This window comes from Rhizophagus irregularis, chromosome 11 (genome assembly GCF_026210795.1).
Source record: "Rhizophagus irregularis chromosome 11, complete sequence".
NCBI classification, from domain to species: domain Eukaryota; kingdom Fungi; phylum Glomeromycota; class Glomeromycetes; order Glomerales; family Glomeraceae; genus Rhizophagus; species Rhizophagus irregularis.
The window spans coordinates 2077637-2105365 of NC_089439.1; the positions used below are offsets into that span (position 1 = coordinate 2077637).

General features: G+C 26.7%; 3 protein-coding genes across 3 annotated transcripts; 1 reads left to right on the plus strand and 2 right to left on the minus strand.

The window, feature by feature from the left end:
* Positions 1-5991: 5991 nt before the first annotated feature.
* Positions 5992-6437, minus strand: OCT59_002969 (uncharacterized protein; the record flags this gene model as incomplete). Its single annotated transcript, XM_066145310.1, has 1 exon — positions 5992-6437. Exon 1 carries the CDS (start codon positions 6394-6396, stop codon positions 5992-5994), a length of 405 nt encoding a protein of 134 aa, XP_065996043.1. The 5' UTR covers positions 6397-6437.
* Positions 6438-21047: 14610 nt separating this feature from the next.
* On the plus strand, positions 21048-21311 carry OCT59_002970 (uncharacterized protein; the record flags this gene model as incomplete). Its single annotated transcript, XM_066145311.1, has 1 exon — positions 21048-21311. One exon carries the CDS (start codon positions 21048-21050, stop codon positions 21309-21311), a length of 264 nt encoding a protein of 87 aa, XP_065996044.1.
* A 5766-nt stretch (positions 21312-27077) lies between these two features.
* OCT59_002971 (uncharacterized protein) lies at positions 27078-27469 on the minus strand (the record flags this gene model as incomplete). Its single annotated transcript, XM_025326821.1, has 2 exons — positions 27078-27251; positions 27362-27469. The coding sequence occupies 2 exons, from the start codon at positions 27467-27469 to the stop codon at positions 27078-27080; spliced, it is 282 nt and encodes a 93-aa protein (XP_025174163.1).
* Positions 27470-27729: the final 260 nt, after the last annotated feature.

The window sequence follows — 27729 nt, forward strand, 5'->3', positions numbered from 1 at the left end:
TTCGTATATTCTGAAACCCGAAATTTTTGGAAATCCTCATAGAGGTTTGGTTGTTCACAGGTATGGATTTGGGATATAATAGCCGAGTTTGGGCTACAAAAGGAACAGCAGTACTTAAATATATAATAAGTTTCGGAATTTCAAACCAATTAATAAAAATCTGAATATTAAATATATAGTAATAATCGGGAATTTTCGTATGCAATGTTACATTGTTAAGGATCATCATGCAAGTGACCAAGTGACAAAATTAATCAATAATTAATTAAATGAAACAATTTAAAATATTTCTTACAGTATATTTATTTTTATTGCGGTTTTATAAATATGGTAACATTCATTACATTTTTTTTGCAAAATTTACATGAATGTTTTTTAGAAAGTGTTATGTAGTAGTGAGCATAGAGACGTGAAGTAATCGTTTGACATATTTCTCAGCCCGTTCGAAATTAATCATGCAATTTATACTTCTCGCTAAAATTGTCCGGGATGACGTGACGTAATCATGCTGATGGAACTGACGTATAATAACTTGCGTAACTCTATAAAATTCTCCGATTTATTGGATTTTTATTAATGATAATAAATCAAAATACATTGAAGCACAGTTTATTTATGCCATTACCTGATTAAGTTGTGGTTGTGTAAATAACTAGGTTATGACATTTATTAGTACGTAATATCCCTTTATTATAAGCCTATACCCACCCATGTAATATATATAATCTTTACGTTACTCATATAATATAAGACCTCCCCCTAAAATATTACATAATAATGTCATGGCCATTATTATTATTCCATCATTAAGCGGATGTACTAGTAATAATATTGATTATTTGTTGAACTATAATATATCGCAATATATAATACCGATACTAAAAGAGAAATTAAAAATTTCAATTAAATTATACACTATTATAAAGGGACAAAAGAAAAATATCGGTACATGTTATATTGCGAAATTCAATTATATATAATATTGAGGACATGAAAAACTATTGGCACATGTAATTATTGACTGTACGCACAATTTGAAATTTGAAATATATTTAAGTTTAACCAAAATTTAATAACCGGCGCCAGAAGAATTGTTGTGTAATACTCATTTTATTTCTATAATCCTTGAGGTTAAGTATTATACATTTTTTTGCGTTTAATTTCATAAGTCTAGAAAAAACAAATGGACTTAATTCCGGCCGAAATTATGCATTTTCCAGGATTAACCGAAGTTTAAGAATGGACAACTCTGGCCGGAATTAAGTTTACCTATTTTAAACTTTCAATCTCCACATTATTAAAACGACTTTAATTTCAGAATGTTAGTAATCATATAAAATTGAACTCCTTATTTCCAGCAAAAGATCATATCGGTGGATTTGATTACCCTATAATCATCGTGTTAATTTTGTATTACATAAGTCGTAGTAAGATTGGGGACGAACATTAAAAAAATTTTTATTTGGTTTTGCTATAAAATAATTTGATAAATACTTCTTTTAAGCCAAAAATATAATAAATATAATTCTGATAATATTGATAATATCCGTTATAGGATCTCACTTTGCACGATAATTTCTGGAATTTTTTTTTTTTTCATTGTAAAATTGAAAGTATGCATATATGTTTCACAATCAGTTCGAGTGCGTGTAAGTTCCTATAATGTGTGCAATAAAATAAATGTGAATTAGTTATATGACTTGAAAAATATAAAAAATAGACAATTTTATAAAAGCTTTTTCATATACAGTCAAAGTTCTCTATAGCGAATTTTTATATAGCGAATAATTTGCTATAATGAAGAAAAGTTCAGGTACAGATCTTAGTATTTATAATAAAATGGCTTTTAGTATAGCGAATTTCTTACTATAACGAATTTTAATCTCCGGCCCGTGATTCGTTATAGAGAACTTTGACTGTATATATATATATATATATATATATATTTCAAATCACCGGGGGTGATTATCAATTTTTACCGGCACTATATTTTTTTAATGCTGGTGATCATCATAATTTCAGTCACCGGTGATCATCACCCCAGTGATAGTTAGAAAAATATTCTTTATAAAAATTATTATAAAAAAAATTTTTAAACAATATTCACTGAGTTTTATTTAAAATACTTTTAAAATATTCATAGCTATTATGACTATATAAATTTTCTATTTAACATTTTGTTTATTAAAGCATACTTACTTTCTATTAAAATTACTATGCAGGTGAGAAATGGGATTTTATTAGTGAAATGGGTTTTTTTTTGAGTCTACTTTATGTTGAATAATTTAAGTTTCGCAAATATAGATTTTTCTCAACTTATTATTTAGGGGTACGACGGAAACATGTCATGTATAGAGGTGTATGTCTGTATAGTGATCAACGTACGGTACGTATGGTCATTTTTACCGGACGTTGCCATACATTTGACCACTATACGTACATACATAGGCCTCTATACATGACATGTTTTCTATATAATCATTATTTAGCCAAATAATTGTCTACGTATCAGGTGATTTTGGTATTACAAACAATTTTGGGCAACGGAAATTATGAAATCTTTCAGGTTTAGCATTTAAAGTAATCAAATACGTCGATATGTGAATTTATAATTGTAATCGAATCAATAAAATTCATGTGCCGCCATAAATTATAGTCGGGAAATTTTTTTTTAAATAAGTTTTTTCTCTCCGAAGATTTATTTTATTTGCGATTGAACGATAGCAAGGTATCCCAAATAATTATGTATTTTATTGTTATACGATCCAAAGTAATTAAGGTTGGCTGCCATAATATTGCAACCGGGTTGCAACCATAGTTGTAACCTAATTTCAACGGTTGTAAACCGATATTTGATATATGGGTTACGTAAAGTAGTAAGGTTGTAATATTTACGACATATGGAGTTGTAAATGGTTGTAATCCGAAATGTCGTAATTATTACTTGCGGCAACCAACACTAAAAGTAATCAAACAATTGTACTTACAAATTTTCATAGGGAAAAGTCACTATATGAACTTCCTTCTCAACTTTTTATTATATTTCTTTAAAATTAATTATTGTTTTATCTCAAAAAATTAGACTCACACATAATTCAAGATGAAATTTTTAAAACGTTTTGTAATAGGGATTTTTTTTTTGTTTTTAAATTTAATTATCTGAATATTAAAATAAATTTTAGTTAAAACAGTAGTGCACAATAGACGTATATTTTAAATAGTCAAATACGTAGTACCTTTACTTTATAAACTTTAAAATGACGTAATGGATATGTCGTGTTATTATCTGTTACTACAACTGAAGTCATTCAAATAAAGCTTTACAGGCAGTTTGCGCCATTGTATTTTTGTATATCCAACCAAAATATTTATACTCCACAATTCTATATTTATCAAGCAGATCGGTTGATCCAATTATTCATGTTCATCACTAAATTTTTAGGGTATTCAATTTTGCACAAATACTTAAATTTTGAGCAATATAGTTAACAATATTATATATGTAATTTTTTGTACAAATTTTTTACAATATATCACATAGAAAATATGCAAATAATGTGCATTTTCAGGGTGTGCAAATCAGTTTTTTCATGCACGAAATTTTGCATATTTTTCTACACAAAAAAAATTTCCTGATGATCTTATGTAACACCCCCCGAAAATAAACATTACATATTTATATTAAGATTTATTCATAAATACATTTTGTGTTGTTTTTTGACAGAAATATGTCACCTTTAGAATTAGAAATAAGATTAGATTTTTAACCCTGTAATTTATCAAGTGGCATATGACTACCCTTGTCATACACATATTTACAGAATGTTATTAAATTAGGAAATAAGGGATATGGTTCATTACACGAATTACTCACTGTTTTTTGTTTAATTATATTACGCATAGTGTCTTACGGCGTTGTGACATTTCCTTTCTTTGTATAGCACACAAATATTTTCACAATGTTACATTTATCGAGAACCTATTCTTTAAAAGTATTCTTTACGTTCGTTGCATTAAAATAATAAGCAAATGCATTAGAGTACTATTTACATTTCAAATTTGCAACAAATGCTAATTATATTCAGTTGAATGAGTAGTAAAACAATTAAAGCAGCTATTTATTTTTAAATGTTAGAGATATTCGAAAATCGGTCAAGGAATAGCATAAGAATAAGATGAAATATGTAATCGATTTATGCAGTCGACATCTACTTATCTAACTAATTAATTTATTGGTGAATGAATGAGTGATTTTACTAACCAAGAAGAAACTAAATCGTGAGAGAAACGATTATTAGAACAAACTTCAGATCCAATCAAACAACCTTTCAAATACAGTTATGAAATTATTTCTTTAACACCAACCGGGTAACAAGTTACCTGTTATCTATTAACCGGCTAAGGTTTTTTGGACCCAACATGAAACTTATACTCAATATTAGGGTTCGAATAAAGCAAATACTATAAATCAACCCAAAACTCGAACAGTACTTGTAAAAACGAAAAATTATTGTAGCTCTTCATTTCACATCTGTCATCGGGTTATTTTTTTTAACTCTAACAAATAACGTGCGTACAGTATAACTAATTTTTGCAATAATTGTACCATTTTAGTTACGTTTATTTATTTATTTTTATTTTCATATAAATTAAAAGTTATTATTTACGCGCCGGGACGTTTGCGTTTTTGCACAAAAACGCAAAATAGATATACAGTAGGTATTTATACAAATATCTTCAATCTTTTACTTTATTTTTGTCATAAAAGAATTTAAGTTGTGCGCGTTAACCACGTTTATTTCCTGTAGTAAAAATATTCAAAGCCTTTTAAAAAAACACATTTAACAAAAATATTTATTTATATATATATTAAATTAGGATCACCCAAAAATCTTGACACTTATAATATCGACAGTCTATAATCCCGACACCAAAATCCCGATCAAAATCCTGACAGTCACAGAATCCTGATGATCTAAAATCTTGACAGCCAAAATCCTGGCTGAGATTCGATCAGATGAATTTGAGTTTAGTTAATTTTTTTAATATAATTGTTTCTAATTTTATAAGATAAAGAATAATATAGTTCTAGTAATATACTGTACATAATCCTTTTAACTAAGATAAAAAATTTTTTCTTTAATTTCATTAATAATATAGTAACGTTAGTTAATTTGTATAAAATTTACAAACAATTTACATTGGTATTAATAAATTTTACAATAAATTAACCCGTTACTGCGTCATTGCATTTTTAAAATTATATTTAAAAAAAAAACTTTGGGATTTTGATTGTCAAGATTTTTAATTGTCGGAATTTGTGACTAACGGGATTTTATTTCAACGGGATTTGGGTTTGTCGGGATCTTGGTGTCGGGATTGTAGATTGTCGAATTGGGATTTTGTGGTAAACCGTCTATACCTTTAACTAACATAATCCGCTGGTAAAATTTCAAATTTTATTAGTTAATTTTTAATCTTTGTTTTGATTCTAGAAACTCGAAAGATTTAAATTCGTTCAGATATTTCTATGTACTTCGTATTGCTTCGTCAAATCAACTTGTTTGTAAATTACATGAGCTTATTAGGGCCAAGGAAAGTATATCTTATTAGTTATTAACGCTTTTTAAGTTTAAAAGATGTATTAAAAATTATCAATGATAAAATTAGACCATTAAAAACTAGTGCCAAATGTTAAAAAGCGCATTTTATATATAATAAAATTTATTATTTGATTAAATAAAAAAGGAAATACGTAAAAGTTGCGGCTAAACTAACCTAGTGAGGAAAAATGAATGTACAAGCCACAAAATGATTTTTATAACGTAAAATGTTGATCATAGTAAATTTCTTAATATAGTAAATCTTAATTAATGCATAAAATTTGTGTTTGTGATAAAATTGTTTAAATTGTGGAAATATTTAAATATTTTTTCTAATTGCTTGAGAGTCGATTTTGCCTTGATGGATTGTAATATCGAAAGTGATTATTTATTTACCATCACTTTCGTTATCAATATTTTCGATAGAAGATGAATATTTATTATTGTTATTGCAATGTTGAGTTGTAAAAATAACCAATTTATGTAAATTATCTAAAGAAAATTTTGATAAATCGTATTCTAACTCGCAGGGGACATTGTTTAAAGTAAATTTTGCATTGAAGATAGAAAATTGATTATTTTTATTCTTTTTTATGGGATTTTTATAAAAATTGTCAATAACTTCTTCTAATTTATTTACTTTATTAGAAAAAAGTTTGACAGAATCGCTCGTTTCTTTACAATCTGAGCAAATTTTTGGAGGCTTTCTTTTTTTTATTTTATTTTCAAAACGAATTTTTGAAACATATGGCGGCGTGCCGCAAGTATTTTTTCCATAATTTTTTGATGACATTATAATGAAAAATAGTGTTGAAGCTTATTAACTTATAATTTACTATGAGATGCTAACATAAATAGAGTCTATATAAGCATTATTTAATTTTCGGCAATTTACCAATTTAGATAATAAAATAATGGAGATTATTATTATTATTCAACTAAAATCGTTATTCATAATACTAAATTTGTAATAATTATAATGTCATTTAAAAAAAAGAAAATATCATTGAAATTACTTAATTCTGCATAGTAAAAACGCTAAGATCGCATAATATCTCTTTTAGATATGCTATTTTTATGGAAAAAAAAAGACGGAATTAAATGTATACGAAGAATTATTGAGTATGGCAAGATGTTAAAAAACTTACTCCGAACAATAATTTGTTCCGTTTTAAATCGGCAAATGCCGAATTGTAAATGTTATTGTGAGACTAATTTGATAACGCCTTCATTTAATAATATTTGATAATAACAAAAAAAATTGAATATAAAGTAATAATATATTGATTAACGTGTACGCCTTTTAAAGTAATCTTTTGTTTTTCTCTTTATTAATTTCCAATTTGGGTTTGATTTAATTTTTAAATAATATAAAAATGATTTTTTTTGTTCCATTTAAAATAATTAAATCAATAATCGTTACTCAAATTTATTATTAATCGAAAGGAGTTACTTTATAATTAATATACTGTATAATAATACTATAAATAAGCTATTATATAAATTGATACGTTGAGCCATTTTAAGATTTATAATGTTGATCACTTAATTAGTAAAATTTCAAAGAAAAGTTTTTGTTTTAAATATAATATGATCATGAAAAGTCTAATTTTAGATTTTTTTGGCTATTTTCAGAAGCTTATTATTTAACCAGTTAGTTTGGTTCTTTTGTAATATAAATAGACTTTTTAGAGTTGTTTTGGATTAATAAGGTTTGTTTCCGTAAGTAACGATTATTATATATCGAATTACAACCTTTAGCGGTTGTAATATTATTATCGAAAGCCTTTTTACAAACATTCTATTTACTTGAACTTTTGGACTTACAACTATTTACGGAGACCAACACTAGATAAAATTTTTTACAGGGTTTAATGTTTTTCATTTACTAGATGAAATCATTATCCTCTTACGCGTTTTATAGTAAACATAATGGCAAAAGTCGTAAGATTTGTACAATAAACAAATTAAAAATTTATTCCGTGTTTTTTATTCCATAAAATGTATCATATTCACGGAATTTTTTACAGAAATTAAAAATTACGGATAAAAATTTTTTACAGGGTGTAAGAAAGATGAAAACAAAAAAAAATCTTAATGTACGAGTGTATTACCAAAAAACTTTCTAATTTGGTGTAACTATTATTTAATGTATGTTGTATTTAATTAAAATGTACAACGTTACATTATCGGTTATTATGTTATTAAGTTATTAAGTTGATCGTCACAAATTAAAACAATTGGTAAATATTTGTCTCATTATTTTTTTTTTACTTTGCAACAATAAATAAAAATTCTCTTATTTTCCTTTGATTTATTATTATTTGTCCCCACTTGTATTAATAATATTAATGCTTCACTGTATTCTGAAACAAAACAAATTACTATAAAAGTATCTCTATAAAAAAAATTTTATCCGATCGAATATTGAAATGTTTCATTATTATCTAATATAAATATTAAAAGGAAAAAACTTTTTTACGTGGGCACCCTTGGTAATTTTCTCATAGTAAATATGTCGATCATTTCTTATCACGTGACATCGTTAATTTTCTGATTTTTGTTTTATGTACATATTATAGAGCTTTTAAAAGACACGTTCTATGCGTATTTTTGCTTGCTCTACAACTTTTCTTAAAAACCAAAGTATGATTTAGAATGGATATTATAAAGGGTGCGTTGCGTATAAAATTTAAACCCATATTAAAATATAATTGGTACTTTTACGGGTTTATTTGTTATTTGAGTATTTACAGCTGACTTCAAAATAAATTAAAGTATACCCGTGAACATAATTACATTATATATCCATCACATATATATATATGTCATGTGTTATGTATCTTTTCTAATAACCCGACTAGCCGAGTAACCCGAGTACCTGACAATAAAAATCTTCAAGTGTCGACTATATTTCGAATTTTGCTGTAAGCTATATTTTTTTTTATAGCTTAACATTTAATTTTATTTATAAACAAATTTTTTATTATCACAAATTAACATGCATAGAGAAATTTTTCGTAACACTCTTCTATTTAATATGACTTTTCATCTTACAACTCTTCTATTTAATATGACTTTCATCTTACAACTCTTCTATTTAATATGACTTTTCATCTTACAAAATTTTAGGCATTATTTATTACGACATTAAACAAATGATTGAATTTTAAGAATCTAAAAAAATTCATTACACGGATGATTTTATATTGGTTCTTAAAAAGTATTTAATTGGTTTGAGTATTTGAATTATTCAAAACTTTAAAATAAAATAAATTTATTCTATGCAAGAAAATAACTTTATTAAACTTTACGCGTCAAAGTCAGGGAAGAATATTTCTTTGATTTCCTTAATCGCTTAATTAATGCGACTTAATTTAGAGCATACGAATAAATAAGTCCATGCATATGTAGCATCAATACTTTTATAACGAGATAAAGAACAATAATTAAATATGATATATTATATTAGGAATAATATCATTGAAGTATAATACTAATATAGGAAAAATATATGGTACGATGCATTATATTTGTTCCTGCGTTCTTAAGATAAAAGTAAGCTATAATTTCAATTGCAAATTAATTTTGTAATTAATTGAACGAGTCAAACAACTGAAATTCGAAAGTTTTAGTCATCGCACACATTTGTTTGTAACTTTGTGTAATCTTTACGTTTTATCACAAATCGATTTTTTTTACCAATTCATCAGAAACCTTATAATTTTAGACAATAACATTTAAAACAATATTTTATTGATTTCTTTGATATACTGTATTGTTAAAAATTTAAAATATCATTACTATTATGATATCAAAATCATATTTTGTTAATATCCAAATAATATCTTAACGACATCATTAAAATATAGCAACAATATCATTATATCGTAACGATAATAATATTGTAGCTACAGTATATTGAATATCATCGAAGTTGACCCTTGGACGACTTGGACGTACATGTAATAGACATTAGTAACACATAGAACGTAATATGCAGTAAAATAATTTAAAATTTCCGATTGGTTACAGATTTTCATTTCTAAAAAAGAACAACAATAGACGTATTATCCAAAAAATGTACGTCGAATAAGGTAAGTTACTATTAAATTATTCATTCTGACAAATCGTAAATGTTGTTAAGTTCATGAAATACTGAAACACAGTTTTTATTTGATGTCATTTCTTGATTAAACTAGTACGTAAAGAGCCAGCATTTAAGCGATATATAAGGATCACTTTGTGTTTATTTAATCCTTATGACGACGTTATGATAAAGGAATCATTCTTTTCCTTATAAATATTTCCAAAGTGTTACCATTTTATTATTTAGAATTTATTCTTTTAAAGTATAACAAGGAAAGTCACATGCTACTTGTTTAATAATTTTCTGAAATTTATGTTTCATTACATACCCAACGAAAAATATGGTTGTTCTAATTTTAAAAAACTCTTCAAAAAGTATTTTTTAATAAAGTATTTTTGAATAAAGCTTTAATATAAATAGAAAATAATAATTTAATATAGTTATTTAGTATACTATAAATAAGAATAGAGTTCGAATGTTACATAGGTACGGCCGTACGAATCAGTCGGATCATTCGGATCAACGTACTTAATTATAAATAAAAAAAATGATTTATACATTTATTTTACAAATTTTGCCAACAATAAATATTTAATTGATAAGGGATACATATTTATTTATCTTATCTCCGTTTATTTGTTTTAGTAATAATCTAGGTCATAACTGAAATGACTTGGTCATTTGACCAATTATTTTGATCGGCTGATATTTATCACATGACAAACTTTGAGTCATGATGATATTTTGTCTTATTCTAAATAATATGAGTAAAATAAATTTTATATATAAATTCGAATTTTTTAATGCATTTTTTATAAGGATAAAATTAGAGCCTGGGATAACAAACGAGCCGAAATTGTATATTTGGCCAGAGCTGAAACCCGGGATGGGTAATCCTGGCCGGAATTAGAGGTCTGCAAACGGGACCAGTCGGGAAACCCTAACCCGGCCCAGATCCGAGTTTGGGCCGTCTCGGGCCGGCACATGATTTTTCGTTACCAAGTGCGGGCCCTATAAAAAATTTTATCCGTTATTTTGTAAAAACTCCGTAAAAAGGAGCCTTTCCCGGATCCATTCACGGAAAATGTTAATAATCCGATAAAATGCCGTGATATAAGGTTATTAATTCCGGAAATATGAACCTCTTACGGAAAAAAAGATGGAATATAAAAACCGGATCGACTTTTTTTACAGGGGGTTGTAAAATAGGGATCAATGCAGACCTCTAGCCGGAATTACTAAAAAAATACTTAAATCAGCTAATTTTTAGCAAGTTCCAAGCTATGAATCATAAAATGACCTTTATTTCGGAACGTTAATAGCCATAACGAATAATACAATTATTATGAGCTCTTTGAAAACAAAAGATAAACCAGAAATTGTAGCACATATCTTAATCATGAATAATTTGATAAAGTTTATAATCGTACAATAAGCGCCAGTTTTTATTATCGTTATAGTGAAAGTGCTCAATTTTGGGAGATATAACGACTTAACTTTTCGCGAATCTATTTAAACTTTATTTTTACGTTACCCAGAGAGTGTCAAATAAAAAAGGTCAATAAACTAGAAAAATAAAAAGCTGTTATACATAGTTCTTATTATATTAACGAAAAGCTGTAAACAACATGACTGGAAGAAACAAAAAGCGACAACTACTTCAAAATTGATGTCCCGTGCCCAGACATTCGTTGATCATAAAGGAATTCGGGTTGGTCAACCAAAAACTAAAGCACTGAACGAGTTGATTCTGCTGGTCGAAAAGCTTTTACGCCCTGTAAAAAATCTGATCCGTGTTTTATCCTTCCATGTTTTTTCCGTGAATGTATCATTATCATTTTCACGGAATTTTTACGGAAGACACGGAGAAATAATGGAAATATTCGGATAAAAATTTTTTATAGGGGCGAGACTAAGTTTAACGTAATGAAGTTTTCCAATGAAGTTTCCCTATAAAAAATTTTTCAGAAAAATGATCACGTGTCTGAGTTTATTCGGAATAATAACTAGAAAAATGATCATTTATCGGAGTTTTCTTCTTCTTTTTCTGGTTCGTCTGTTACTTTTTAATCTGGCCTATGCCTAGGATTCGGTTGAATAATAGGCAGGGCGGTTCCTTTCCAGGGGATTGTATGAACTCGCATGTGCATATTTTAGTCTTGTTTTCTTTATTTGTAATTACAGCTTACTTGCGGTTGCTTGTAATTCCAGATTCTGTATTTTAAAAATAAAATAAAATTTATCGGAGTTTTCGGCTCTACAATTCATTGAGCCAGCTCTACCAAAGCCGAAATAGTAGCTCTCATTGTTTGTCCCGCTGAAAGTACCGTCAATATTTTTACTGACTACAAAAAATTGACAACGTATTACTAGGACCCAGAAATATATATATAGGGGTCAGGTGATGAAAAAAATTTTTTACTATTAGCTGTACACATTTTTTCAGGGCCAGAATTATGATAATGTCAGTCAGATACTATAAGAGGAAATAAAATTCTGACCGGCATTATCAGAAATTATCTAAAAAAGGAAAGATTTTCATGATTTTTTTAGTTCAAAATACGCAAACTCAAACCTGACCCTTTTATATATATTTCTGGGTCCTGTATTACTTTGGCAAAGAATTAAATACGTTATCACAACTCTCAAAATTAATTAAAGTTCGCACATTCAGGCGACCCTAACCAACACAGCCAATTAACGTTCAACGACAATATTATCATTAACAGAGACATTAGAATTTATTTAGAAAAGCACTAAAAAAAACTTGTTAATTATAGAACGCTTGAACATGATTATCTTAGTCATAAACTCCTCTCACCTTTGAAGAACTTCACGTTAGATAATATCATTGACTGGGAATATAAACAATATTGGATTAAACAAAACCCTTTAGACTGCCAACCAATCTAAAATATAGTAAAATAGTTGGTAGGCGCATTAAAAATTCGAGTCATCACCTTAGATATTCTTATCCGAAACTAGTACCCAGATCGAACAACAGCTTCAACACTTGTTTCTTTTGTAATAACTCAATCAACACCTTTGGACGTGTCCTAATGTCACAATGAAATTAATCCCGATTTTTAAAAAAACATTTTTCTATCTTCACTATTGTAATTTCAACTAACTCTGACAAATACTCAGCTTTATACAATGACGCAATTAAATTTTGCCGTGTCTTTTCTTGGATCATATATATAACTGACCTTCTGACCATCTCGGATGCTCCGGAGCTCCATTGTATTCTACTAAACTTAATTCCAAAAGAATTGATCCACTTGCCCCTTTTAGCCGCTGGCATTAAAAAACCTTTAATCAGAAAATTATTGTCCGAATTTCTTTTCGACCTATACCGCGATATTTACAAAACCATTTGGCGTGAACGCTCCATCCATTGGAAAGAATGGAAGAAATCAAACAACATTACAAAAAGTTCTTTCTCAACTTACCGACGAGATAAAAGACAACGCGATACGCTTAACGGTGATTGCACAAATAATAGACGCAACTAAATATTGATTTGTCATCATCCACTTTTACTCGTTCTGCACGTTCTAATACTGTAAACTTATTTTATTTCTTTATATAAACCTTTTGTTTCTTTTCTTTTTTTGTAGATTATCTTGGACCTTTTTTTCATTTTTAATTTTTTCAGTAGCGTAATTTTACTGTCAAAATAGTTACCGTCGAAGGGTGCGTGAGGTGCGCTGGGATGAATATCGATTTTCTAATTACATATTTTATGTACATACGATTATTATTGTATTAGATCCCGATAACCACTCTTTAAGAAATAAAATAATAAATAAAATTTATCGAAGTTTTTTCCAGAATTTTTTTTTATAGGGCAGAGAAGAATATTTTCTTAACTGTTTTATTAATGCGATTAAAATACGAACATATTAAGTCTATGCATATTTAGATTATTCTCTCGAGAGAGTATGATGCCTTAGGAATTACAGTATATCTGTGAAACATAATAATACAGGAAAATTCTGCAGTACAATATAGCCAGTATATTTCCTGCGTAACTGCGTTCGTTGCATTAAATAAAAGTAAACTACAATTAATTCCAAGGCACAAATTAAATTGACCCAATTTTCGTTGAGTCCAAATAAAATGGAGCGAGAGGAATTCTAAGTTTAGTCATCTTACGCACTAATCTGTAACATTTACGTTTTCCCACAAATCGATTGATATTAGTTATGCATAGAAACGTAAAAATAATTAAATTGTCATAATTGACGATTTATTAGGATAAACTGCTTAATAATTTAAAATGGTTATCAATATTAAAAGAAATTGTATACATCCAAAAAATATACGTCGAACAATATTAAGGTAAATTACACATTCTTACAAATTGTCAATTTCGTGAAACCGATTTTTTACGTCATTTCTTAATTAAGAGCTAGGATTTTACGCGATATAAGGATCGGGACACATTTATTTCACCGAAATTCGTCTCACCATCCGTTTTTTATATTTTATTTTTTCGTAAAAGGCTCATATTTCCGGAATTAATAACCTTATATCACGAAATTTATCGAATTATTTACATTTTCCGTGAATGGATCTGTGAAAGGCTCATTTTTACGGAGTTTTTATAGAAATAACGGATAAAATTTTTTATAAGAACCGATAATCAACTCATAGACAGTTATTTTACGGCAGACAGTATTATTTCTCCTACGATTGTTTTCACCGACGGTCATTTCACCGCCGATAGGTTCATTTCATTGACAGGGTTATTTCAAGTACTACTAAATAATAACTTTTTACAATAAAAAGATATTTTTTGCAATATAATAAACGCTAAATACAAAATATTTAACTTATTCAACGTATAACGTATAATTTCATACATAATACTGTTATAAACACTAAGTGCTTAATGTACTAAATAAAAAATAATGATGTATTTAATATATTATAGATAAATACTCTTTAAAATTAATTAATTATAAAAAATATTAGAAAAAAATGTCAGTATAATAAATAATTTGTGAAGCTGATCAAAGTAAAAAATAAAATTCGTAAAATGATGTTCGGTAATGCATCTGTCGGTTGACTATAAGGATCGCCTCCTGTAATTGTGAGTGGTCATAGTGTTACATTTTATGTTCTTTTAAAGTATAACAAGGACTGCATATGTCACCCTATAAAAAATTTTATTCGTAATTTCTGTAAAAACTCTGTGAATAAAATACATTTACGGAAAATAAAAGCAAACTTGGATAATTTCCATGTTTTGAGGCTATAAATGTCGTGAATATGATACATTTACGGAAATAACATGGAATAAGAAAATGGAATAAATTTTTATAGAGATCAATTGATAAATTAAAGTTTAATAATAATTTTAAAATTTTTTATTTTTAAAGGCAAAAAAATATGGATGCTCTAATTTTATAAAATTCTTTATAAAGTACTTCTGAATAAAACTTTATTAAAGTTAGATAATATAATTTTATATGGCTATTTTTTACTAAAAAAAATTAGTCACGGACTAGCCGTATATAGAAATTAGTATAAATAAATGGTTCTGTTGCAAAACAATTTTTATCCGTAATTATGCATATTTATTTATTATGACTTGTATCCATTTATTTATTTTGGTAATAATTCTTTGTCATTTAAATGACATCTTAACACATGATTTTAATTCGTTAATCTCGAATGACTCAGGTCTTGATAGAAATAACAGTAAAATAATTTTCTATTCTTTAACATTAAGAATTTGTCTGGTTATAAGTAATACGAGTAAAAATTAAATTTTTATTGAGAAACTCTCTCACGTAATGTCTTAGTCCTGAATTAAATGAAATTCCTAGCAGCACTTATTGCTTATTCATGATTGGATAAATACTTTAATGCATTTTTTAACCTTAAATTTATATTAATTTAGAACTTTGGATAATCAACGAACCGAAATTGTATATTTGGCCAGAGTTGAAACCTGGATGAGTAATTCTGGCTGGAATTTCCCGTTTTAACTTAAAAATTCTTTAAAAATCAGCAATAATTTTAACCAGCTCCAAGCTAAAATGGCCTTTATTCCATAGCCGTAATGAATAATATCATTATTTTATAATAATTATTATTATGAGTCAATATGAAAACAAGAGATAAACCAGAAATTGTAACACAAATCTTAAATTGAGGCTAATGACTTCGCAAGTCAAAAATAACAAGGTTCGAATGGTTAGAAAGGTTATCCTTATAAAATCATTATAAAGCGAAGTAAAAGTAAAATTCAATACTTCTATAATTTTCTAGTAAATATAATTACATATTATAAAACATGAAACGACTGAAACGTTATTAATAATAAAATTTGTGTCAACCTTATAATTAAGTTTGTAGGTATCAAACGTTAAATAAGCTTATGTAATTTAAATATTAATCAAAAAAATATTAAATCCAGGCCAATAAAATTACGTATTTAACTAAAATATTATATAATTCTTTAGATAAATAATATTAATATTAAATCGTAAGTTCATAACTTATAACCATAATAAATAAATATACATAAAATGTGATAAAAAAAAAAATTACGGTATGAAAATGACGAAATACGATATAACGAACCGATTTTGACTCATAACTTCTTAAACCAAATCCACTTATAATTAGTAATTTTATCACAATATACCGATTTTATTATGTATAAATTTCGCGATATTAATATACCAAAGTCATGTTTATAAACCAGCCATATTTAACGATTATCCGATTTTATCCTAATTCTGGCCAGCATTAAATTAGGTTGGCCAGCATTAAGTGCACAGCTAGCAAATCACTTGAATTTTCCTATAAATTTTAATTATTAGTAGAGAAGTTTTACAAGCATCTCTACACAAAATATATTTCTCTTATTAATAATTTTTTTTAATAAAAATACATTTTAAAATTGAGTTCGGTGCATTAAGGACATTTGTTTTACCAAATATTCGATATAACGATCCACGATCACATTTCATTGTAGTGATTTTTTAATTGTGATCACGTGTTCTCTAAACTACTAATAAGATATAAAAAAAATGAACAAAATAGATGCAATTAAATATTTTTTTAGTATTATTGAACTTATTATTATTATTATTATCTTCACTGGAAGCAGTACCGCATAACGGAGGCCATAGTACTACAAATTTCAGCCCTTACCGGTTTTATTATTAGTAGATGTATAATACTTATACTGTATAATAATATGCGCAATGTCGGTCTAGGTTATTAAATTATTTTTAATAATAAAATCGGTAGAAAATGAAAGTCCTTTTTTGTTGGGGGAGAAGACTGTGGCCCGTAAATACTCGTAAAATACTGTCTCAAATTTAAATATTAATTATGGTACTCGCTCAATATTATTATATTTAATAAATTGTTTTTTTTTTCAAGAATCGAAGATGCATATTTTCTTTGTCAACATTATAATCACCATCATTTGGTTCTGCAATAATTTCTCGAATGTAATTAATTTAGGATCGAAAATTAGTTTTTATTTAATCGGATCATTAGTTTTATTCCAAAATGGTTTTCAATGGCTAATTTAAACCGTTAAAAAAATGTTTTTTTAATATATATATATATATTTTTTTTGTGGAGTAATCAATTGCAAACAAAAATAATTGTCATGAGACAGTTACTATCTAAAATAAATTTTTTTCGATCAAATCATCGATCACGCATTGATTCATTCATTAAAAAGAACTTACAATACTTACAATTATTTTTATCAGAAGAAAATTTAGTCTTATTTGGAGATTTAAATTAAAATCTGAAGGTTCCACATTTTAAGATATGCAATGTATTATAATTTAAAAAGGGTAGAAAATATGGTAAATAAATCATATCCCGGCGTACTAAATGTGACTTGTGATAAATATCGTAATCTGGAAATGGAAATGGATCGTTCAATATTATTCATTATATTATTAGTTTGTGACGCGTTACGTTGATAAAACCAGGACAAGAAACTAAAAAAATTGTCAATTTAACGGTATTACTTAAACTGCTTAAAATAAATAACTTTTTCGGGTTAACTATTTAAAAGTTCTTTAAAGATTTGATTAATATTCACTTTCAGATATTAAATACGGATTATTAAACTGAAATTAATAGAATTAATTTTATTAATTTCATTCAGTTTTATTAATTAAACTTCCTCAATTAAACAATACTATTTCTAAATAATGTTTAAATAAAAATATCTGCAATAGTATTTCTTTTTTTTTTTGCGATATCAATTTTATTAATTTTTTCTTTTTTAAGAAAAAGTACACAGTAAAAAATTAAACAAGAAATTCGTCATATAATAATTATTTATTTAATACCATATAATAATCTATAAATCATAATAAAATACCTGAATAAAAATTTATAGCCCACCATCTTATAAAAATCGTGTTTGTGATGAAAATGAAAAACATAAATTTTTAAAGAGAATCATCAAGATCCATAAAGAATTTCATAAATATTTTTTCAACATAGAAGTGAAGTTTCAAATTTGCATTATGAAAATAGATTCTAATGAAACAATCACAAAGAAGTTGCTAAACATCTAGCAGCAGGTAAAAATAAAGATTCGAACGTTATTAAAACTATCGTTGATTTACTGTACGTTGTTTTACACATAAAACACCGTTGCACTACGCGTTTTTAAACGTTTTAAGTGGCGTTAAGATACAAAAGGTTCGTTTCCCTACATTTTTTGGTGTTGAGTAATACATGTATGGCGGTTTTCAACACTTCATACGCCCATGAAAACTTCCTGATGTTCAACGCTAATTATAGAGTATGTGTAGTTTTATTTAAACTATTGTTATCATAAAACTTGTTCCATTAAAGAAATAATTTTCAATGGAATTTTATTTGTAATTTGTGGTATGCGATTCGGTCAATAGTACTAGAATTATCTATCGTGCAACGCGATCTCAAGTAGTAGGCTATTCTGCACTTATGGAAAGCCGCCATGGTCAAAAGTGCGTAGCAAAACATAGCGTGTACACGCTATGTTTTGCTACGCACTTTTGACCATGGCGGCTTTCCATAATATGGCAAATCCGTACCGTACTTGTCTTAGTTGATTTTTTTTTTATATGTTCAAATAAATACAGACATTAATGTCCAAATGACCAACATAGTTAAAATGGACATTGGTGTCCAATCAAATAACCATTATGGTCAAATGGACATTAATCAATATGCTAAATGTACCATTAATTTCCATTTTTATGTGGTTATTTGGATATCAATGTTTATTTAACTATGGTGGTTATTTGGACATTAATGTCCGTAGTTATTGGATATATAGAAAAAAATTAACTGTACCGTACTGAATATATATAATATATATGGTACGGTACGGTACGGAATTTTTGAAATTTTTGGAAAATGATCAACCGTACCGTACCGTACAGGTACAGGTTTTCAATATTGTACCGTACTGAGTATCTATATAATCCGCGATTTCGATCTTTATTGACGTTATTTATATTATTTGCTACGTTGTCCACAATTTCTTGATGACATTGGAAGATGTGTTTTTGTGATACTTGTACAAAGATCGGTGAAAATTTTGCTGTATATTAAAGGCTTGATATGCTTAAAATCTTTTACCAAATCTTCAATCTTTACTATTACCAAGATTTGTGATAGCAATAAATGTTGTACTGCATTAACGAACTTTATTATTCATCTTAAACTGCCATACCTTATCCGCCTTATCCGTAAATGTTCATCCGCGAGTTTGTAAAGCATACTAGATTTACGAAAAAAAATACGGAATTAAATTACAACGCAATATGAAGATGAAGAAGAATTGACTATGCCAGTTGAAGTTGTTGAATAACTTTTTCCGTTTTTTTTAATGCATTATTTATTGACAATTGATTTGTTTCGTTTAAATTGAATTGTATTGTGTTGATTTATTTTAGAGGTTGGAACCGACCAAAAAAACTTAACCGATTAATAATCGATTAACCAAGGGCCCTAATCGATTAATAATCGATTAATATTAAAATATTAAAAATTTTTTTTTTTTTTGACCGCAGATTGCACCAAATTGTTTTTGATCATACATTTAGTTATAGGAAAGTCTTATTTATTGTTATTATCATCAAAAAATTAATACAAATTCTTCCAAGTTCGGAGAACACGTGACCAAAAATTCACAGCTCTGGGCCGCATTAGATAATTTGACCAGAATTATGGGTCGATAATTTTAATCGATTAACCGATTTTTGAGATACCTTAATCGATTAACCGTCTTAGTCGATTAATTAATCGATTAACCTTAATCGATTCCAAACTCTAATTTATTTGATGTATAATAATATATTCGGTTAACTTTTTACATAAATTGGGATGAAAGTATTAACTAGTTATGTGTCTCTTCTCTGCGTAACCTGGAGCGATTTTTTGTTTTCTCTTTGTTAATTTTCCAACTTGAGTTTAATTAAATTTTTAAATATTATTATGATTTGTTCATTTAAAAAGGTTAAATTAATAATAATTGTGACTTAAATTGTTATTATTCGAAAGAGAATATTATATAATTGACATATATATATATCAAGTATCACAAATAAAGACACATTTGGAAAATGTTAACTACTTAAGGGTTTGTCATCTTTTTTTTTCAAAATCCCCCTTGCCTCAAAAATTTTAACTTTAAGAGGATCCTAATCAATTATTCTAGTAACTATATAAATTCTAATTTTCAAAGATTTTATTATTAAATATTATATTTCCTCATAAAAAATCTAATTTTATAAAGTACTAATTACTCTCCCATTTACTATTCGCCTATTAATTTTAGAAATTTATTACTTAAAATCACGCAATTTGATTTTGACTCTCTTTCAGTTTCAATTTCGTTGCGGTAAAAAAATTTAACCGTTTAGCCCGTGATCTACGTATATTTTTATATTTTACGCCACACGACTACAATTTTCACATTGTTCTGCACTTGTTATTTATCGCCGTTATCGAAATAATATATTCGGATAAAAAATGAATTTCTTAATAAAAAAATTTCGATGATACCATTGATATTTCATCATTTTTTTTTTTCATCAAATTTTAAATACATTCCTATTTGTGCTACCACTCATGCGGATAAAGAACCACTAATGAAGCGTATCTACCTTTCAAAATTATCGTATAAGTTAATTAATTTGCTGATTTAGATAATAATTAAGTAATAGAGATATGAAGCGCTATCATTTATAGTACAATATTTACAAATGAAAACTGAAAAACTATATATAAACCCTATTTTTTTTATAACATTTGACAACAAATAATAAGTTTTGATCCTATTTTTTTTTTTTACTTTCGTTATAATGTCATCAAAAAATTATGGACAAAAAACTTGCGAAACGCCGCAAATTCCAAAATTTTGCTCTGATTGTGAAGAAATGAGCGATTCTGTCAAACTTTTTTCTAGTAAAGTAAATAAAATAGAAGAAGTTAATGACAATTTTTATAAAAATCCCATAAAAAAGAATAAGATTAATCAATTTTCCATATTCAATGCAAAATTTACTTTAAACAATATCCCTTGCGAATTAGAATACGATTTATCAAAAATTTTGCAACAACAATAATAAATATTCATCTACTATCGAAAATATCGACAATAATGGCGAAATCGACATATTTTCCAATAATTCATCACAAACACAAATTTTATGCATTAAGATTAATTAAATCAAAGATTCGTGGCTTGTACAATTATGTTTCCTTATTAGGTTAGTTTCAACCGATAATAAATACATAGCAACCTTTTACGTTAAATTCAATTCCTTTTTTTTATTTAAAATAATTTATTATTACGATATATATGAATAAAATGTGTTTTTTTTGGCATTAGTTTTTATGGTCGAATTTTATCATCTTAATTTATCTTTTCGAACTCCAGATGTTCAGTAATCAGTATGATAAAGCATTGTTACATCTATTGAAAATCATACGTGTGTAATTGCACTACTTGAAGATGTTATAAAAAACTTCTCTGGACAATGATTTGTTTAAAAATTTTATCCGTTACATTACGGAAAAATAACTAAAATATGATTTCTATGTTTTGAGGCTGTAAATTCCGCGAATAACATGGAACGGAATATATTTTTTCATAAGAGTTTCTAATTAATTTATAATTAATAAAATAAAAAAATTGAATGTAAGTAATAATATATTTCACGACGTATATGCAACTTTGAAGCAATTTTTTTTTCTTCTTTGTTAATTTTCCAATTTGAGTTTGATTTAATTTTATAAATAATATAAAAATTCTTTTTTTATCTACAAAAATGGTTAAATCAATAATTATATGAAATAGTTGTGAATTAAATTCATACAATAAAACATTGTACTATTCAAGAATTTATTATGTTTCAAAATTAAAATTCTAACTTTACATAGTTACTAGAAAATACGGCCCCTTAATTACTATTTTCCCGTGAAAAATCTAAAATTAGATTTCCTATTCGCATACTATTTTCATAATTTAATTGTAGCACATACTCCAGTCTCAATTTTAGTACCAATAGAATGTTTTCGGTTATTTTGATCATGTTTAATATTTACCAGATAAAATCATTATCTTCTAACTTACGCGTTTCATGCGTTTCATGATAATGTTGTATATATGATATGATTTTTTTTTTACCAATTCAGCAGCGTCAAATTTTTTGCTCAAATAGTTTCAAATTATATTATTATGCAAGTGTGCAATAGAGCACATCTTTTCGTTACACTACATAAATTATAATTGTCAACTAATAAATACACCCACTCAGGTGATCATATAAGGTTAGATGATCACCTGAGTGGGTGATTTTAGTTATGTCACCTGATCAAAATAAAAGGATCATTTTGCGCATCACGTTCTAAAACAAATTATTTCAATAACCGGATTTCTTTCCATTATCTAATTTTTCAGTCGAATAAAGACACATTTGTTAAATTTTTAGGTGCATTTCACCGGGATCTACTTTGCCAAAACCCATTTTTAGAACCCGTGTCATTATTTTATTGAAGGGATATTTTACCGATATTAATTTTTTTTTAATGAAATAAAAAAAAAATAAACGTTTAATATTTATTATGTTTAAATATTATATTCGAATGATTCACTTTATTTATTATTTGATATTCAATATAAATGAAAATGATCCGAGTCATTTGAATTTCATGAATTTATACAATAAATATAAAAAAAAATTGTTTATATAAAGGTATCAAGATGGATACATTACATTGAGTGCTAAGTGTTGCATGTTAATATTATCAAATTTTGCCTCAACTTTTCACTTTAATAGACCATCCGTTAAGAAACTTTTTTTTCCTTTATTTCAGAGAATGAAACCGATAATGTGATCAAAATTGAATATTAAGTCTGAACTTTCGTTTTGTCAGTTTCACTTCAAATATTTCTTTTAGAAAAATAATTTTACTTATATTTGAAGTAATCGAATGTTTCTTCTTTTAAGTTTCATTAAAACATTTTTTAAAATTTTTTTTTTTTAAAATATACGTTAATTTTTTTTCATCATTTTTTGTAAGTATTGGTTCTGACTCTTTCAAGTTGGTCCACACGAACAAATTTTTTTTTTTTTAAAGAAACGTTGTTAGTTTTTTTTGTAGATTTTGGCTTTTTTGGGAGGATGATATGTTCCGAAGGTAAAATTTTGAGACTCTGCTGTTAAGCGTAGGTTTGACCGGACACTTCCACGAGAAGAACAAATTTTTTTAAAAAAAAGTTTAGAGGCGGATGGTAGTATATTTTTAGGTTAAAGCTTCGAAAATGTTGTAACTTTAAATTCTTATTTAATAGATGTTCACAATATTTCTTTCTCATACATAAAAGCAATAAATGTCATAATTACATTGTATTTGTTAAAAAAAGTTAAAAAATAAATTTTCTTTTTACTTAGAATTCTTAACAGAATACTTTTTTGTAATAATATATACTCTTAACAACTGAAAATTGAGTAAATCTCCAAGCAATCCTACATTTCTTAACTAAAATTATTATACATAACTTGAATCTTTTTAGTTTTAAACTAAAAGATTAGAGACTGGATCCGTTAATCCGGATATGGATAATACAAGTGTTAATTCGGGCCAATTTATAATTCTGGCCGGAATTATCACCTAAAATGGAAATTTATTTGACGATCTTGTACAATAATTATGGCCGGCACTATAAATATGGCCCAAATTATTCTGAACGGATATTTATCCGACCCAATAAATAAAAATAAGTAAAATTGATGCATTTATATTAATGTTAGGTTTGAATTTGGTAACAAAATTGAATTTTATCCTACAATCGAGAATCTGGAAATTTCTTCTATATATATATTCGGTAAGCTGTTACAAAAGAAATTTTTTTGCTGATTTGTAATAATCAGTTAATCACCTGTTGCTGTGTTGCTTCAAAACAGTTCCCCTGCTGTCAATACATTTATTTAATCTGAAATGAGTTTATTTGAATACTCTAACTTAATTAGTTCTGAAAAAAGGTCTATGGTAATGTTACTATGTAGGTCATCACATGGTAGTATATTGGTCAGTCAGCTAAAACGCGTAAGAGGCACAATCAAAAACTCGTTTAAAATTCTATACTTAAAATTACAAATTTTTAAGTAATAAACTTTTGAAAATGGTAGGCAAATAGTAGGTGAGGACTGAGGAGTAACTATATTATAAAAAAAAAAAAAATTAGAATTTAAGGGGTCATATTTTTCTAGTAACATGTGACAAGGGAAAGCAATAGTTGCTTCAAAAGTAAGTTACGCGACTCAGAAATAATTAATACTTAGTTACTTACATTCTCGACTTATTTGAAATATATTATTTGTATAATAATTTTTTAATATTACTTATATTCAATTTTTTTTAGTTTATCAATTTAGAAAATGAAGGCGTTATCTAATTATTCTAATAATACCATCTACAATTCATATGTAACGATTTTAACGAAACAACTCATTATCCGAAGATCTTCAATTCTTATTATTGTTTGTGCAAGGTTGAATAAAAACGACTGACTGATGATATTTTCTTATACAATGATATTCAAAACTAGTATCATGCGCAAATGATAAAATCTAAAAAATTTATTACACGGATTTTATATTGGTTCTTAAAAAGTATTTAATTGGTTTGAGTATTTGAATTATACAAAACTTTAAAATAAAAATGCAAGAAAATAACTTTGGTAAATTTTACGCGTCAAAGTCAGGGAAGAATATTTCTTTGATTTTCTTAATCGCTTAATTAATGCGACTTAATTTAGAGCATACGAATAAATAAGTCAATCTTCGCAAAAAAGACTGCAAGAAGGTTTAACCATATTATAACTCTATTACAGTATATAGAAAAATTGTACACGCCCACCGAATAACTTAATAATTTATGCACCGATTTATATAAATTTTTATTTAAAAATATAATGATGTTCAGCGCAAAAGAAAGAGTCCTACGCGCTAAATCTAAGATTTGCATACGAAAAATATCATTCTTTTTAATTGGTTTGATTATTTAAAAAGTATTATAATTTTTTAATTCAACAAGTAAAGTTTTGATTACCGAAAAATATTACATCGTAGTACACTCTAATTTAACAAGATGCCATAATTGTTTCACATATCCAAGCCATATATTTATATATATACACACACTGACACACCTCATGTGATGATTCTACATGTGATTAGATACGTTCCATACTTCTTCTATGTGGGAATGCATATTTTATATTTAAAAAAGTTTTTTCTTATAGTTAAAAATAGTTGTGGCTGATTAATATGTAATAATTGTAATTAATAAGGAAGAAATATATCGATACTGTTTGCAAATGACCAGGTCATTTTGGCCATTTGAAATGACTCCTGAATGACCTTCGAATGACCTAGTCATTAGTCATTCTAGTCATTTAAATATAATGCTGTATTAATTCGGGCCGAATTTATGATGCAGGCCAGAACTACAAATATATAATATCACGTGATATAATTTATCCACGGAATAATTTTGGCCTGAATTATGATGTAATTTATCATTAATGATCCAAATGTCACGTGACAATCCAATTGGTTTTAAAGAAATGTATATAAAAAAATGTATTGTTACAGACAGACGAGAATAATGTATGAGTATAGATTTTTTTAGTATTATGATAGCAATAAATTTTAAAACTTCGTTTCTACTTTCTATTTTAGAAACTATACATAAACACCACATTTTAGTAAAATTTGTAACTTTTTATAGAATTGTGATCTTTACATTTATGTCTTATTATGCATGGCTTATAAAAACATTTATTGGCCTGGATTGGAACAATTCTGATATTTGTTTTTGATTATTTAAATTATATAAACTCGATACAAACTCAATTATAAGGATTTTAATGGGATTAAAACTTGATGCGAATTCTATCTTAATAATGTTTTCATGTTTTTAGAATTTGATATTATATTTACTAGAAAATTTGTAGAAGCTTGCTATACTAATACGCAATTCTGCTACCTTATACATGTATAACTAACTGTAAAGAAGCCATCATCATTAGTGTTGTATTATGCTTACTATTTCGAAAATTAGTTTTTATTTGATAACTTTAGACAACACTATTACTACTGGTTCATACCATGATCATGATCATTAGTTTCATTCTAAAGAGCTTTCAATGACTAATTTTAAACCGTTAAAAAACTTTTTTTTATTTGGTAGAAAATATAGTTTAAAATATATGTAAATAGTTATATACCGTCGCACTAAATCTGAAAACTCTGATATCCCAAGAAATTACTTATATTAATGGAGCTCTACTTGTGTCTTAAATTTGATACACGTAGCTCATATTTTTTTTATTAGAGCCGATGTGGAACCGAATTAGAACCGACGAACCTATTTCCATACCTCATGCGCCAAATGATTATCAGGTGACTAACTAAAAAGGAGTGATAATATTATTTGTGTAGTGTAACGAAAGACTGTGCTCAAGTGACATTTGCATACAGTATTTTGCATGCTTGATATAATTTGAAACATATTAGATGTAGTAATGCTTTATCATACTGAATATCTAGAGTTCGAAAAGATAAATTATTAAAATGATAAAATAGATCATCAAAAACTAGTACCAAAAACACATTTATTCATTGAACATATCGGAATAATAAATTATTTTTTTTTTAAAAATTAAAAGATAAAAAAGGAATTGAAGAATTAATAAAAGTTGTTCTATGCCTCTAAGGAAACATAAATGTACAAGCCATAAATATGAGCAACATCTTGACTTAATAATTTCTTAATAAATCAAACTTGTGTTTGCGATAAATTATTAGAAAATATTTTTTTTTCTAATCGCTCTTGCCATTATAAATTGTAAATATAGTCAATGAACATTTATCATTACTTTCGTTGTCGATATTTTTGATAGAAGATGAATATTCATTATTGTTATTCCAATATTGAGTTGTAAAAGTTACCAATTTGTGTAAGTTTTCTAAAGAAAATTTTTGATAAATCGTATTCTAATTCGCAAGGGACATTGTTTAAAGTAAATTTTGCATTGAAGGTAAAAATTGATTAATCTTATTCTTTTTTATAGAAAATTGTCATTAACTTCTTCTATTTTATTTACTTTACTAGAAAAAAGTTTGACAGAATCGCTCATTTCTTCACAATCAGAGCAAAATTTTGGAATTTGCGGCGTTTCGCAAGTTTTTTGTCCATAATTTTTTGATGACATTATAACAAAAGTAAAAAAAAATAGGTTCAAAACTTATTATTTATTAAATGTTTCTGCAAGTTTTATACATAAAGTGTCAAAAATGCTTTTGAATGTCATTTTTGACTTATCTGTTATAACGAATTTTTTTTCGTTAAATTTTTTATGCCGATCACTTAATGTTGGCCGGAATTAAAATTTATCTTTTTTGGAAACCCGTGTATAAATAGAGGCCGTTCTCAAATCATACTTAGAATTTATCAATTACTACATTTCTCGAA